This window comes from Centruroides sculpturatus, unplaced genomic scaffold, assembly GCF_000671375.1.
Source record: "Centruroides sculpturatus isolate CEXI.00-Female unplaced genomic scaffold, Cexi_2.0 scaffold258, whole genome shotgun sequence".
Lineage (NCBI taxonomy): Eukaryota > Metazoa > Arthropoda > Arachnida > Scorpiones > Buthidae > Centruroides > Centruroides sculpturatus.
In genome coordinates, this window is record NW_019384607.1 from 591,129 (window position 1) to 608,830 (window position 17,702).

A 17,702-nucleotide genomic window follows, 5' to 3' on the forward strand; every position below is an offset into this window, starting at 1 on the left:
TAACAAATATATAAAGGTCTTTTAATCAGGCTTTAACAGCGATGGTATAATAGTTAACGAGAGATGCTTTTTCAGAAGATCTACACGGATATAATTAATACGAAGCTGCAGAATGCACAGTGGAAGATGTGCAAAACTCCATATTGTAACTTTTTTTTTTTTTTTGCTTGTAAGTAAATCTTATCACGGAACTTCATAACATTATACGTTTTCATTTTTAAGTCTTTAGATGTTCTTAACCGTGGGTAGTTTTCGAACTTTCGGAATTTTGAGGATATGTTCGAATTTAGTATTTAGTGCTTCATCTGATGAGCACCGTTTAGCTCGAAAGTACTAAAATGTTTTAAGAATTTTTCCGATTTCCTAAAGAAATTTCTACGGAATCATCAGTATAATTGATATACAGTATTTTTGAAATAAATGTATAAGTAATTTCCATAAAATAGCTTAATTAAACTATTAGTTAATTTTCTGTAAACGAAAATATTGTTGTATACGCGCAATTATCTGAAATATTTCATTAAACAGTAACTCTTATATTATCTGAATTAATTTCAATAAGTCTCGCTGGCTTGCGTGCATTAGAAATGTCCTTTCTGTACGGCCATATTGGATTCTCGCCGAATTTTACGGCGACGCAACCAAAAGGAATTTAGTTGCCATCTCTAATCTGTTTATACTCACAGGTGAACACCATGGTAATTATAATAAATTTGGATATTACTAAAGTATAAAAAAATATTGTAATCACGACATTTATATTAAACATTCTTATTAATTAAAGTACAGTTAAAATTACTGTAAACTTTATTTTAATATTTTTAATTAAATAAAGACAGCTTAACACTATCGACAGGAAACACTGAGAGAACCACCTCGGATTAATGAAACGGAAGTAATGTCGAGATTTATTCCCGATAGTCGGTCATCGGTATTTGTAAAGAAATCGTCGACCCGAACCTTGTATTAAGTCGAGCCACACCGTTGTTTCTCGATATTTGACCGCGGGTTTTGGTTCGGATTTGTGTCGAAGTAATTAATGACTTGAGACAGGAAAATTGGTAAACGAGTCGAACTTCACAAATCGAAAGTTTGTGGGAGAATATGGCAAGGCATCTCGTCTGGATAACGTCAAAAACCGAGAAATGAACGCATTTTCAAATTTAATTTGTTTCCGGGGACGAATCAATCACCTTAACTACCAAAGACGTCACAATCGATAGTTCGGTTATGGGTAATTTCCCACCGTTTGATCGAAATAATTTAAAATTTATGTCGCCAGATAAGACGCGCCCATACCATCCCCTTTTGTAGTTGTGGGTAAACTCGGTGCAGCAAGAGAAAAATCTTCTGTTGACAATTTAAAAAGTTTTAGTTGCCTTAAAGATGGATAAATATTTGGACATGTCTACTCTTTATGAGGAATGTGTCTACTAAGATGAGAAAATTTTGTTCATTCCTGTTTATAATCGAATGACTAATCGAAATTCTCAAAGATTACAACGTAAATTTAAAGAAATTTGTAAATAGCGCGAGTAATGTAATTCAATGAAGATAATCGAACAGATGATTACGCCTAAAATAAGTACCTCCACCAAACGTGGTGTTTCGATTTTATTCTTCGTAAATTGTAACTGATAAATTATGGTTTTGTTTGTAGCCCGATTAGTACAGTATATGCGGGCATTGGAGCTTACAAATTAGCTCTTGGCTCTCACTATGAAAATTATAACAATATTACGTCATCGAGAAATGAATACTAAAGCGTGATTAGTGTAATAAAATTCAAAATTGTACGAATGAACAGTTGCTTATTAACTTTCGAATGATAATTTAGTATATCGAATTATAGACCTGATGAACAAATTCAAGAAAGAATACTTTTTTTGTAGTTTTGTTTAAGAAAATGCTGCAAAAGACAAAAATTTAACATAACGTTAACAATAGTATACATTAGGACCTATACTAAAATATAAAATAAAAAAAACTACGCCACAAATGCTTACTCAAACCTTGCGCGCGCGAGTATGATTCATTGTGCCAAGTTTTTCTTCGTGTAATGAAACAGAATGGCTGTTTCACCGAACTGTCTACTATCTGTTCCGTTATTATTCAATTAATGAGCGGTTGGAGAACGTACAAACATCAAAACACATACACGGTGTCAAAGCTATGGATGCTTCAAGAAGACCACCAGCGGGAATGATCGTGGCAAGTGCGAACGGTGTAACGGTGTTTTTCTCCACCAATCAAAAGGTGGAAACCTTGCTATAGGCCATTTGGCAGGCGTCAAATTTTATTGTTTTGACTGTCCGATGGGCACTAAAAGCGTTATTTTTAATAAAATCCGTGTCTGCGGAGAACTCGGCCAATACATCTAAGATAAACCACTCTCAAAATTTTTGAGGTTGCCAGGATTACATCATGGATAGTCCAGAGCGTTACCATAGGGCAATAACTGCTTCGGCCATCCGGCCAGCACGAACATATTTGCATCCGGCCTGGTTTTAGCGGTGTCGTGCAAGTAGCATAGACTTTCTTATTTCTTAACTCCGCCCAATAGGCCCAAAGAGGGTCTGGCCTTTTCATCAAGTATATTATTGGGTGTTGAAGGACGGCGCCCCTACGTATCCGAAACGACCATTCCCAAAAAATTCCTGGATTTTTGACCCGTACGAATTCTATCTCGGGTTTCCAGAGCGGTGGACTGACACTTTAATTAATCGGAAGGCCATCTATTTGTTGAGAAGCATAGATCACTATGAAGTGTCATTGTAATGTCTTAAGCAACAAATCTTAGTTTTGTTTGAGAACGAACTTGTTTTTTTTTACTCTTATAAATGAATATTTATACAAAAACTTGATTTGCCCGTATAAAAATAAACTTTGTATGATTCCATAAAAGCCCAATTACATACTTTTTTATTCTTGGAAGACACCGCGTTGTTACACGCCGAGGCAGAGTTTAGTGGAGAGATTTCACAAACATACATACGCATATCACAAATACAAATATTTTCGGATTAATTTTACACAAGGGCTCGAGGTAGAAAAATGCTTTAGACAAATCGCGTAAATGGCAAGAAAATCGAACAGTTTGCAGGAACGATCGGAAGGTCTTCGACTTTGACGTACGGAGTAGCAGAAAATACTTGTACAACTAATTATGCAGAGTAGAGAGATGGATCCTACAGTTTAATGAAATGATTTTACCTAATTGCGGACAGATTAGTATGTTGCTCTGGATAAAATTACTGCTATTTTAATTTTTTTTCTAGTAGGCCTACGTATAAAGTTTAATGTGGTAGCCGTAAATATTGCTCGTGGTATTATACTGCAGTTGCCGAGTGAAATAAAAAGAGCAGATACAACCGGAAGAACAACGAATAGGATTGAACTATAAATATGCTTGATGGCATTATCGTCTTAAAATTCTGACCAAGCAATTGCGTATAGACGTAAAATGTTAAGTTTCTGATGAGATTAAATTTCTGCTACTGATGCATGAAAATAAAGATATACTTATGACTAACCCGGTGGCGAGGATCCTAAGTAAAGGTACTGTTTATAAATATATGTGATAATCTAAGCGAGTGGAATTTTTCTAGAAAATTTTACCGAGAATGATTTCCTTAAATCACATGGTAGAAAAACGACTAAACACAGCAGAACTCTATGCCACCCTGAATGAGATCAGACAGGAACACAATTTATTGACAATCAACAACACAAATGGAAACTGGAAACTAATATACAAAAAGTAGCCTAAATATGTAGGCTGCAAACATCGAGTGATGATTTATAGAGTGATGACCGAAGAATAATAAATGTCAAGGGTCCAATATTCCAAATTCAGAATTACTGTTTTTAAATGAAATGGGTATAAATTTGCAATCCAAACGTTGTGGATATTAGCTGGAAAGTATAAATGCGACCATCGCTCGTCCACCAAATAAAAGAAGGAATATAAGTCTCGTAGCTATTTTGACTCCCACGGAATTGGGAAACATAAGGCTGTGAAAAGCCCTACAACTCAGAATTGTTTCTGTTCTTTCTACTTGAACATGTAACGATCCGAAGAACAGATTTCCGTGATTCTATTTATAGTTTCATCACTCTGACGTGGTTACAACCTATTTGACGGAATAGTCCATAAAGTACAATTACCATCGTAATGTCACACCTAAACGTACAACTGACGAGTTTCCGCGTTTCATAGACCCCATTATGGATACAATGAATTCGGGCAATGAATTCCATCATATCTACCTACTTACAAGAGCTATGCTTCCCAGAATATACAAGTATAATGCATTACCGTAAGTACAATTTTATTGAACACTAACTGCTGAAATCTTACTTTTATAGCAGTCTGTCAGAATAACTAGTGTCTGTTTTATATAGCCTATGCTTGAACATATCATTACACAAACGTTTCTGAATTGGTGATAAGCATATGTTTATTTGTGAAATTTCTCCACTAAACTCTGCCACGGAGTATAATATACAAGCATTAGATTTTTAAATTTACAGAAGCAATTTTATCGTACTTCAGGTGAGTCTTATAACACCAAATTATTGGGCGGTAGAAATATAAATATATTTTTGGATTATATAAATAATCCAAAAATTTATGTTTGAATTTTCATCGTAAACGCATGCAGATTTTCAGATACTGAGAATTTCAAACTCCAATACTTAAAAAAATTTTAGTTATAATTTCCGCCAGTAGTTAGCAATATTTAGGGAAAGAAGCTAGTGTGACATCATTAAAATGACAGAAAAACATAGTAGAACTGTATAAAGGAACGGCAGCAGTGTTGCAAATGAGACTCGATAAGTCCATTTTATTAGATAATAGCACTGCATTGTGGTATAAATCGTAACTAAAATATGCAATAACTTTTTATTTTAAAAATTACGTATTATTCGCAGTTCTTTTGCAATGACGGCATAATTTTCGAATTTTTCTAAAATCGTGCCTGTCTAATGAATCACTCTGTATTAGGATGGCCAACTCCCGAAGAGTCCATTCCGTGCATTGTCAATTTCGCAGTAAATTTTAGCAGATAAATCTTTGAACTTAGCAAGACTGAAACTCCTCTTTTCGTCATGTTTAATTTTATTCAGTTCACGGATTATACGCATAAACTGAATGATATTAAATCAATTCCTAGAATTAATTACGTATTAATTCTACATTAAGGCTAAAAATAGAATATTCACTTCATCAACATTGATTATTGGGAAATCACATCTAATTTCCTGTAAGCCTAGAAGTTTGACAATGGTGTTTGGATAGTCAGAGGAATCATGCTCGACATTCCAAACACCATTGTCAAACTTCTAGGCTTACAGGAAAGCGTCGCTGAACGTCCGATGCACACATTTTCGCGTTTAAAACTTCGGCCTCAAATTCGCTAATGTTTATGACGTATTTATGAATAGATAAAATAGATTGAGAATAGATTGAATATAGCCTGATATGTCTTAATTCAAATAATTTCTCCCAAAAGATGTTAGATAGATGAACGGAACAATTCTATTGTTAAAGAAAAAGTATGATGTACAGTACAGGAGCAAGCCACTACTAATTTGAGTGGAGAACTAAATAAATTAAAAATTTTTATTTTTCTGGTTTGCTGATTGTCTGCCGAATAAAGCAACTTGAAATTTAGACAAGTTGATTTCATGTTTTTCTCTTTCATAAATAATATGACTTTAAACTCTTACATTTAGATATATATTTATTTAAATTCTTCATTGTGCATAGGTTCACTGGAAGATCTCATAAACTTTAGTAAAAATTTGATGTTTCCCGACCCTCGAATCGAGATTATTTCTCCATTTTTCACTTATCTTAAAGAAAATTCAAGATCTGTTTCCAAAAATAACAAAATTATAACATTATTTTCTAATTAAGTAACAATTGTGACAAAAGTGAAAACTATGATCAGGAGAATAGGTTTGTTTGATCATCAAACAAAGACAGTTTACTAAAATCTTATAATTTTGGCATTTGCATTATCTATCAATACAGTTTTATTTTCGGTAACAACAGATGAAGATGAAATGTGTAATTTTTTATAATTTATTTAATAACAGTGACTTTATTGTGTCGCCATCTGTGGAGTATTTTTTAAAATATTTTTATTTTAATCACAAATATTAAAATATTAATTAAACAATATCAACAACTTGTGGATATTTATTAGTAAAGAAATAAAGAAATAATTACCTTGCGACAGTAAACGGATGCTCGAACTAGTTAATCCTCATAACTAAAGAAGTATCAGGGTTTATAAATTAATTAACCTGGCTTCTAACGGGGACAAAAATTGTATTTAATTATTAACTTTTGCCATATGATTAATTACGAATTTTTGTGTTTTTTTTTTTCTGATCTGGCAAAATAAAATTACAAGCTTTACATAAAAAAACAAAACTGCAATTTTCTTGAGAGTAAAGTGTATTTTAACTGTCTTACAATTATTAATTTTTTTTTTAAATATTCATGAATAATTTAACTACAAAATATTTTTTCATTTATAAATCTAAACCTAATTTAATTATCAAGAAAAAGAAACCTGAAGCTTTAATTATTTTTTGTATGACAAATGTTTGAATAATTTAAACTTAATTTTAATTTTGATAAAATAAAAAATAAATAAAAATGCTTTTGATAAAATAAAGTTTTCTATATATTTTATTATTCTTTTTTAGCTCTTAATAATAAGAAAAACTTAAATGTTTAAAAATATTTGTTTATGTAAATCATCACCATTTAAAGATTTCTTGTTTTAATTTTATGGTAAAATTATTAACGTAAATAAGTTTAAATTCAACGNTATACACATATATGAAAATGATCACGTAGAGTTACATAACTTTACCTGTTTATTACGCTGCTCTATACACTATTGAGCGCGTAGATCAACACATTACTTGTGTGAACTACTAACACAATCTTATGTACAGTAAACAATAATAACATTTATAGCTATGCTACGTACTGTACATACTTTAATTATAGTAATTATTTATATAAATGTATAAGCTATACAAATAACATATAAGTACTGAAAAGGCAAGAAGCTTATAAACTTATATATTTATTATAGATTAAGTTAGACAAAAGCATATACAAAATAACCCAAAATTCAGTTAACTTTTCGTGTTAACTGGCTTTTGTGTGTGTGTATATATATATATATATATATATATAAAACATTTATATCTATATATATATTAAGTATCCATTAAAATGTAGATATAAAAAATTAATTTAGAGAAAAATTAATTTCCTGAAAACACACATCATCATTAATTTAGTTAAAATGGAGTTTAATCTAATTAAAAACTTTTAATTTGTTAAAGAAAAGTTTAATAGTTAATTTTGTTCAAGAATTTAAAAAAAATGTATACATAAAATAAAAAATGTATTAAATAATAATTAATAATTCCTATTTTTAAATTTAAGTAATTATATTTAATATAACTTTTTACGTAAATATAATTAACAGTTTAATTAATTTATTTGTAAATGTTTAAATTAAAATTAAGTGTGGTAGGTTTTAAATAAATTATATTTTTATAAGAAATAAATCAAAATTTATCTCTTTTATCTCGAGTTTTTAAAGCAACATTTTTATTTATTTATTTATTTATTTATTTCGATTTATCCAATTTGATTCTTTAATCATTTTTAAAATTTTTAAGTTTTAAATTTCATGATAATTGGTAAATTTGTCATCATTTTAGTCCCATTTTCTTCTTCGTATTGGGAATTTAAGTTGAATGCCAATTAATTTTTATGTTTATTGTTATTATTATAGTTTTTTTATTATTTAAATTAAATTTTTTCATCGTTATACTGAATTTTTTATGGTAATTTTCTTCAGAACAAATATAGTTAAGACGTTAAAAAAACAATTTTCTAAACTAAAATAACTTATTTATTGTTTATTTTCCTATGATTTTTACAAAGAAACTTACTTTAGAAAACAAAAAAAAATTCTCCTACGATGTCATAAATTTTTTACTTTACATGAAAACAAAGCACTACATGAATATAAACAGAGTTCCTGCTAGCGTGCTTCACTGCGTTACTCTTAAGTCATGCAGCGAAGGAGAAACCTCAATCAATAGAATGACGTGTTTTTAACCAAAGAGTAACTGAATTTAGTAATTTATGGTTATATCATACTAAAACCCGCAATTACCATTAGTAATTAACTTAAATTTAAACTTCAAACTGATTTATCTAATTTTAACTCCATACGTTTTAATTTTTTGGCTTTTAAAGTATCCATTTACTCGATTCTTAAAAGTCCATCTTCTTTTTTTTTGTATCCTCTACTTTCTCTTTTCTGAAATGGAATTTAATTACTTTCCCTCAATTCTACAATTTATTTCGTATATATGTGAGACTCCTACGCTCTATTTTTCTTAAGAAAAATATCTTCTAACTCCTAAATTATAATTAGAAAATCTCAATTATCGTTAGAGATTAACTTGCTTTTACCATAGATAGCAAATTTTTCGAATTATAACCAAAGTTTTAAACATTTAACTGCGAATTCATTCACTTGACAGGTTTAAAAGAATTTTTAACATTTCTACTTGATTTTTTTTTTTATTAAATAGAAAATTCCTTCGCAGCCACAACTTTGAGTCATAAATGATTAATTTTACAATGTTAATAAACAAGAAAGGAATATAACTTTTTAGCATTTTTATCTTCTTCATTTTCCTAATCATTTTTAACGTGTTTCAGTTTTTTTTTTCCTAATACCTCGAGCTTAATTACATTAAAAATACTCCACAAAATAAATTATCCTCATCAAATGCTTCACGTGTATGATAAGTTTGGTTAATGAAGAATACTTTAAAAATGGAAAATAAATTTGATTGAATTAAAAAGCGGGGGGGACGAGTGATTAAACTTAAATGAAGCACGTATCTTTCTCTTCTGTTACACAAATCGAGTACAAAATAAAAGTTTTCTTCCTGTCGAATTATCTTATTCGTGCCTGGAATAATTCATGATTAAATAACTTTCATATCTCTGCCATGATACGTAAAGCGTGCTTCACTGCATAACACGCCAACATTGGAAAGTCAATAAAGTGTCGTTATCTAGAATTCATTCTCATTTTCGAAATATTTTTTTCCACCCCTTCACAACATGAATATAAATTACCTTATCCTTAATAAAATAAAGTAGAATAGCCAGTTCTTATCTGCAAATTATTAAAATAAATAATGAAAACTACATCTGCAGAAATAATATTCGCAAGATATCGACTTCATTAAACTCGCTAACCTTATTATTTTCACTGATATTATTTTTCTTTACGCTTATTGATATTCTATACTCGTCGCTTCGGTGTGAAAAGTAAACTTCTTTTTTAGATTTTTAAAAAATATTATTAAAGTTTAAAAAATAGATACGCCTTACATTTATTATCTATATATTTCAATTTTCCTTTCTGTAGATAAAGTCTGCAATAACAGGTGGTTCTAACTGGATATCATAACTCTTTCAAATCCAATTAGAACTGGATTTCGAGTAGTTTTGATATACAAATCTTCTTATTTAATTAACACTTACTAATATGTTCGACTAATGAGAAAACGAGGTTTAGGAAATGCATTTTGTAACTAGGGTCGTTGGAAAAAAAGTTTAAGATTAAGAACTAAACTACTTTTGATTAAGACTTGCGTTATTGTATACTCTGTCTGTAAAACTGGAAGTTGAAATTTATAAAAGAAAAAAAGATTATTTGCCCGAGCTCAATAGTCACCTCGCAGGTATTAAAATCAATGGAAAAGAATGAATCTCTTTATCGAATACTCAGTTTTACGCATAAAATTAAACTTGTTTATAGTTTTGAATGATGACACTTGTAAATATGTATACACTGTACAATGCAATCTTCCCCCTCTCTCTTGATATCTTCTTCAGAATTATATTCGCGATCGAGAATCTTATCTTTTATATAATCCCGTTATACTCCTAAAGAATCTTATCCATATTCCTTCTGTAAATTTATTATTATTTATAAAGTTTTATTTACCTTACTTTATAATTCTGTTATATTACGAACTATTACTAGTATTTCCTCTTTAATCTGTTATATCCTTCGACAAAAGCTTACTCCATAATCCTTACTGATCCTCCTTACTTTTCTCCGTAATCCTGTTATACCCTTCCAAAAAATATCACTAATGCTTCCTGTATAATTCTGTTATACTCATCTATATCGTAACGTTTCCCCTATAATTCAGCACCAATCTAACTCGTTCCTCTCTATAGTATTTTTATCGCTTCTCTACAACACGTTTATAAATTTCCTAAATTCTATATTGTTCTACAATCAAACACGAGTGATGAGCGATAAAATGAATTATAAACAAATATTAAAACTTTAGGGAAAAGTAAAGATCATAATCATTATGAGTTAAGAAGGAAAACTCTTCCAAGAAACGAATGCCAACGAATAATTACGTGTAGAATTTATATAACTAATTCTGTTTACGATGGAGAAGTAGTGCTTAATTGAAAAAAATTTATCTTTTGATAAATAAATTTCAATAATTTAAAAGAGCTTTAAGAAGGAAAATTCTATCCACTTAATTTCAGAATATTATTTTCTCTTCTTTATAATTATTGAAGCTCGTTCTATCGTAAAATATTATTGTGTAATCATTCTACTATCTTCTTACTTTTAATGGATTGAATTTATTACTATAATAGATAAGAAATACTCTCTCGGCATGAAATAATGCAATTTATTCTTTAATCTGTTTGTTTATCCAAACTCAATTTTCTTTGCTTAATGTCTTGTAATCTAAAGGAAACGGCAAATACGCGAAGTTTTGGAAATAATAGCCATTAGAAAAAATCTTTAAGAAAAATACTCGAACTCATTTATAAAGTAGAAAAGATATTTTAAAAGCCTTACGTTTCGCATTTCCTACATTTCCATTTTAATTCTTACTTCACAATGAGTCTATATTTCTTTAACGAGGCATTTTTCTTTAAAAATACTTTACATTTAACTACTTAATTAGAATAAAAAAATCTTTATTTTATACACTTTCTTAAGCTTAAAAATTCAATTACTCAAACGTTGGTGAGGATGTCGGAAATAATTAAATAGAATAAGTGATAGAACGAGCAGAAACTTTATCTTAACGTAGAGATATGAAGATAGGGAAGATTTCAATACATAGCTATTTTCAAAAATGAAAATTTTGTCTCCTACTTTGTTTTACATTTTGTTTTTGTTTTTTTTTTTTGTTAAAAAGTGCCACCAAAATTTATATTACAAGTTGATTCTAACGTCATCTGTCAGAAGGAACTTTGAATTAGAAGCAATACTTTTAGATTCCTGAAATTACAATAGTGGAAAGGCTCTAATGGAACGGACACACTACAAGAAAAATGGTTCGAACACTCTCAAATAAAACATAATTATCAAGCACATTGATTGTAAATAGAACATTTATAGTAACTTATCTTCCACAGTAACTATGGAGCTGGCGTGATGGATCTCAAATGTGTATATACATCGCTCCTCCGCCGTAGCTAAGCAACGAACCTATATACGAAATTGAATAAGATATAAAAACTTCCAAAATTCAAACATTACTTCGTACCGAGCTGTGTGACGTTTTTCAGTATTTTATAATCTCAGATTTCTTGCAAAAATGTCAGAAATTTCAAATAGATATAACAGTTTTAAAATAATATATACAATATATATTGGAAAATTATTTTCTACCAGGTAACGAACACGGAACTATTTTCCTTCGCCTTTGTAGACTAATGAACCACGACTCCATTCTTAATCTAGAAAAGATTATAGAATGGCCGTTTGTGGTAATGAATATAACTACTCGAAAACGTTTGTACGCTTTTTCTTTCTGCCTCATTAAAACGTTATTAGTACAGTTTTAATAATTTAGTGTTCTAATCTCTGGCAATTAAATAAACCATCAAATAGTTAATGCAGTTTTTTCACGCAATAAAAATATTTTATAGTCATTGAAAAATTTCAATGTGTGAATCTCCTTAATGAAGCATCTCCTTCGTTCTTATTTAAATCTGTAATCTATTAAGATCAATTAACGTTAAATCTCCGTAGATCTGAATATTATTTATCGTCGTTTTACATTTAAATATAAATATTTTAGCGCTGTTTTTTTTTACATTTCTATTTTATACTCATTTATAAACATGTATTCCACGTAAACTAAGTTATCAAAAAATTTCCTTTAGCAATAAAATATTTTTTCACAATAATGAAAAAAGCCTCGGTTTTTTTATCGTGTGTTTCGAGTTTAAAAAAATAACAGTATCAAAATATATTTTTTCATGCATCACAAAATTTCTTCAAAGAGCAATAATAATTCCATTACTCTGTATAGAGACATAAACTCGTAGCTTATCGTGTAGCCAGTGGAAAAATATGTTTTATTCATTCTTTATTCTCTTATTACAGCTGAAAAGGACAGATGTAACAAGACCGTCGACATCTATCAAGCAGTGTCAACTCCACCTGTAAGCGAGAAGAATAGAGGAAGACCGTTGCATTGTACTTATCGGATTCGTGTGAGACCCGCTCGGGAAGATTGGATCGTGTTCGTTAGATTCACCAGATTAAGAATAGGAATACCGGCAGAAGACAGAAGAAAGTGCATAGGAGGACACTTACAAATCGTAGACGGTTATAGAGATAGCAACGAAACCAATCGCAATTCTCCGGGTTTCTATTGCGGCGAGATCGATTCTCCCAAATTTTTCGTCTCCGAGACACCCTACGTCAAGATCGTTTTCCACGCTAATAACTACGGACACGACACTTACCTACAGTTCGATGCCAACGTCGAGCAACAGAGCGAAGTTCACGCTCGATACGGACAATACGCACAACTGTATCCTCACAGAAGAGGCTCTCCTATACCCGGAACGTACTGCCAAAGAAAATTTCACGATTGCTCACCCGGCAGATGTTTCGTTCAATCTCCCGGTTTTCCAGGTATCTATCCACGTAATCTTCATTGTAAATATCATTTGAGAGTAAGCCAGAGCTTAGTGGGTTTGGATCTTACTACTTTCGACGTCGACGGGCTCCGTTGCGACAATTTGCTCATGTGCTTTCCTCGACCTGTCACGAGAAATCAGGAGGAATGCCCCTACGATTACGTGCGTGTTTACGACGGAGCTACCGAAGACAGTTCCCTGATCGTTACGCTGTGTGGTAGAGGGAGATTAAAGTCGAATATCATTGCCTCGGGCCCTGAAATGTTGGTGGTCTTCGTCAGTTCGCCCGCCGGACCTCTGTTGAATACCGGCTTCCATTTCAAAGCCGACAGCATCTACGGAGCTACGGAATCTCAGCCTCTACAATTGAAGCATAAAAACTGTACGATAGAACGTCACTTGGGAGAAAATCAGCAACACGTATTTTCTAATTTACGCTCTTGGTATCCCGTTAACACCAGCTGTAGTTATAGGTTTCTGGTGGCGGAGGATGAGGTAGTCAGGATGGAATTCGTTTGGTTCCGAGTCGAGAGAGTCACTCTATGCGAAGAGTCGTTAAAATTATACGATTCCTACGATGCTGATCCGGCTAAAATTATATCTAAAATCTGCGATATCAACCGTCCTAGGACGGATCCTCCCAGGTCTGTTTATGAAACTACCTCCCCCTCCATGTTCATCGAATTTTTTAGTAAAACGGGATCACTCGATGGCTCTTCTTTGGGTTACGGATTCGAAGTGAAAGCTATTAATGTCGGCTCCAGAGGCTCTTCCTCCACACACTCTACCTGCAGCAGGACCTACTTATCGGAAAATGGATTGTCGGGACACTTCGGTATTACCGCTCACGACATCAACATCACTACGCACTCCCAGCCTCTATGGTGTAATTATACGTTCCATGCGCATCGCTTGCCACACGGCAGAGTCAACGTAACCATAGCGTCTGGATTCCAGACGTTAACAGAAAATTGTGATCAATGTCAAGAAGAGCTGATTGTTATACAATTTGTGCAAGATAACAAGAGTCCGATTTGTCTCTGCTCCATGGGTAGGAAAAAAGTTCATAGTGTCGCCTCACTCGGTCCTATATTGCACATGAATGTGAAAACAGAACCGGTTAGCGAGGGGCGCAACTTCTCTCCTAAAGATCGCCAGTTGGCAGAAATCGATTACAACTTTTATAGCGAAACGCGTTGCGGACACGAAAATTTAGAGCTAGATCTTCAAGGTGTTCTGGTTTTTCCACCTTTAGAAATGGACAAACCATGCACCTCGGGTTGTACTCGTCAACTGTGGTGTAATTGGTTTATACCGGTTTTTCACAGGATGGACGTAGCATTTCGACTCGATTACTACAATAGTCCGGGTAACTGCAGCACAGATTTGTTAACCATAGATCAAATGCAATACTGTCCCAAGAACGGGGTCAGAGATCGCGAATTTTTAGTAAGAAAAGAAGAGGTAACGGAAGTGGGTATTTCTATCCAAGTCCGCACGAAGGACGCCACCATGACGAATTTTTCTCTGTGGTGGACGCAGCTGAAAGTCCTTCCTCCACCCTCGGGCACGGAATCTTTGTTAAGCTTGGAGAAAGATTGCGAATTTCTTTGTACCTTCTCCAGGACTTGTTTGACTAAGGAGCTGGTATGCAACGGTGTTCCGAATTGCCCCAACTTTAACACAGATTACCAGTTAACGATACGAAGGGATGACGAAGAATTTAGTCTGTGCGAGACCCAAGACGATCGTTTCCAGTTCTATTGGTGGATAGTCGGATTGGGTTTGGGTATCTGCGCCTGTGTCACGCTTTGTCTCATCTTTTCACTCTGTCGAAGGTGCCATGCTGGAAGAGAAAGGTTTTAAATCTATTTTTTGGACAACTTTTATCCTTTTATTGGGGTGAGTCACCGCTCTCTTTTATCCTTTGGTGTTTTATTGCCTTCTGTGGAGGGAGGACACGGAAGAAAGCTCCATCACTACCCTGTTCTATTCCGAAGGACGCACTCTTCAAGACTGTGCTTCTAAGTAAACGTCTTTTCCGTACGAAGAGTCAAATTTCTATCTCATGTTGTTATATACCGTATATGGAAGAAAAAATTCATTTCAAAAATTTGCTTTTGTGAAACGAACCAAACATAAAATTAATGTGAACGATTGCTCTTGTAACATCCCATGTTGTACAGTTTACATGAAAAATAAACACGTGTTACGTATTGTAATGTCGACTTTTTTTATAATTTAAACTTTGTCGCAAACTTGCAAATAAAAAAATAAAAGATTTATTCATTTTCTCATGTATAAATTTCATTTGTTAGATATTTTCTTAAATTTTTTATTATGGCGCAATCTTATTCTTATAAATTTTAAATTGAGTATAACTTTACAAATTTGATTACGTTTAAATTCATTTTTCTCCGGTTTATGTCTTTATATCAACAGTAGAAATTTGTTTGACAATAAAACTGATACTTGAAATAAAATGATAGAAATATAAATATTGAACCTTGCAATATATAAATAATAATAATAATAATAAACTTTGCCTTTGTATAACATAAATATTTTATTAACAATAACACAACCTCTGTACCATAAATATATCAAAGACACATTTTAATATGCCTCTTCAATTATAACAATAAGTATTTTGAGCAATCGTTGCCCACAATACAAATGCAGCACGTGTTAAAGCTGATTTTAACATAGTTAAGAAATGAATTCTATTATTATAATAATAAATGAACACGTAGCAAAAATAAATTAATAACAACGGTAACTTTTGTAACTTAATAAGGCTTACTATACTTGTAACAACTACAGTTGTAACTTATATTTTATTGTAGCGATTCGTAATACACCTTTAATAACACGAAGACATCTATTACAGTAGTATCGTACTGTAACAACTCTATTATAGCAATAAACTGTAACATTCTTCGATAGTAACATACTTTTATTAATGTAATAATGTCTTATGTTATAACTTTTTACATCACTGTTAGTTTTAAGATGTGTTTAAGTATATTTACGACAACGTAAAGGAAAATTCATGTACAAGAGTTAACAGTGTTCATGCTAGCAAAAATTAAAACTAATTGAGTGGTATATAAATTGAAAATAATTTTCCTCGATCCGTTTGGATGAAGGTGCAGCCAAGAATATTTTTTCATCCAATCGGGTTAAAGGAAATCATTTCAAATAATGTGTCAACCAATCAACTTGCGTACGGCGTGGAAACATTTTTCTCTCCTAACTTGATTTTAATTACTAAACTATAAATACTTAATATTTCGTTTCAGCTCGATTCTGTTATGTATTCTGCTTCCATTATTGTGTCGTATACATTAATAATATTAATAAGAATGTATTCGTCAAACTAACGGTGCATTTTCTATTAATACAGATTACAAAATCCTTCGAATACAATACTGTTGATTCAAGTTTGGATTTCGTGACTAACGTTATTGTCCTTTGGATGCTTTTGTAATGTGGCGATAGTGTGATTTACATTGTTAATTAGTGTTTAAAGCGACGTAAACACTACATAAAGATGGTTTGATTAATTTTTATCGCGCGAATGAACATTTTATTATTCAAAATGTTAAGAAATCTGATAGTAATAAATGTTATTGAATAGTAAAGGCATGTTAATGAATAGTAAGTGATTTTTAATGGCTCGTTAATGGCTAATTATCGTTTGTTAGATAACGTGTTGCTAAATGTCTTTTATGCAAAGAGAATGATGTAATATTAGCGCGTTAATGGGTAGTTAATGATAGGAAATGAAGTTGTTAATAGTTTAATAAGCCACATTGCTAAGTTTAGATCGTTCAATCCGATTTGTATTGTTATTATAACAGCGTGCTACCGCCTACAAAGCGAATTTAACGTTCGGAATACTCACGAATGATCAGGACGGATTTAAGTACTACAATTTGTTCCTTTTATGGACTAACGACGCCATCTAGTGCAATAAAATAGCATCAGATGTATCATTTCCAACGACTGAGCGATTTTAGGTTCATTCACACCGAACCTACAGGATGGCCAATAAGAAAAGCCACCAGGATATTGCTCCTGTGTCGGTGACGTATCTGATGTTATTTGCTGCGATTCTCAAAAATAGTGCGATATCGTCGATGACGCATGATGGCAACTCTCCCTTCTTATTGGTTCGCGATACGCTTAACGCGAATTTATCTTAAATATGCGCGAAAGTTTTTATTAAATTTATTTTTAGCAGTCGGAGCTCTCTTCTAAAACTAAGATTATAAAAAGAAAAGCGGATAAAATTTTTGAATTTAAATTATTTAATTTTTTTCAATAAAGAGCTATAAAATGTCTTTAAAATTGAATTCCGAGATTATTTTCGGCGTTATTATAATAATGCAACGCCGAAACTTTTCACTATATCTATTCTTCGTTTATACATATATTATATATTCATTTTAATTTAGATAACATGTAATTAATTAATAATTTATATCTGCAACGTGACTCATTATCGAACGAGATCGCAGAATCGCTTTATTTTATATGTTTTATGACACTTTCAAGTATATTTTAGTGAAAGTTTCTTATATATAACGTTATCGCCTTCCTAATATAATTTCAAAACGGTCCATTCGAGAGTATACTTCCAAAAATT

The 17,702-nt window shown here is 31.8% G+C and overlaps 1 protein-coding gene across 1 annotated transcript; it reads left to right on the forward strand.

The window, feature by feature from the left end:
* The first annotated feature begins 2,172 nt into the window (after positions 1-2,172).
* LOC111625177 lies at positions 2,173-15,254 on the forward strand. The gene is made up of 2 exons (XM_023368239.1): positions 2,173-2,215; positions 12,510-15,254. Exons 1-2 carry the CDS (start codon positions 2,173-2,175, stop codon positions 14,915-14,917), a joined length of 2,451 nt encoding a protein of 816 aa, XP_023224007.1. The 3' UTR covers positions 14,918-15,254.
* Positions 15,255-17,702: the final 2,448 nt, after the last annotated feature.

Bases quoted from the DNA above. Each gene is read 5' to 3' on its own strand.
- LOC111625177 (XM_023368239.1), top strand. From the start codon at position 2,173: ATGGATGCTTCAAGAAGACCACCAGCGGGAATGATCGTGGCAA. The intron at 2,216-12,509 runs GTGCGAACGGTG...CTCTTATTACAG, and splicing joins AGCGGGAATGATCGTGGCAA to CTGAAAAGGACAGATGTAAC.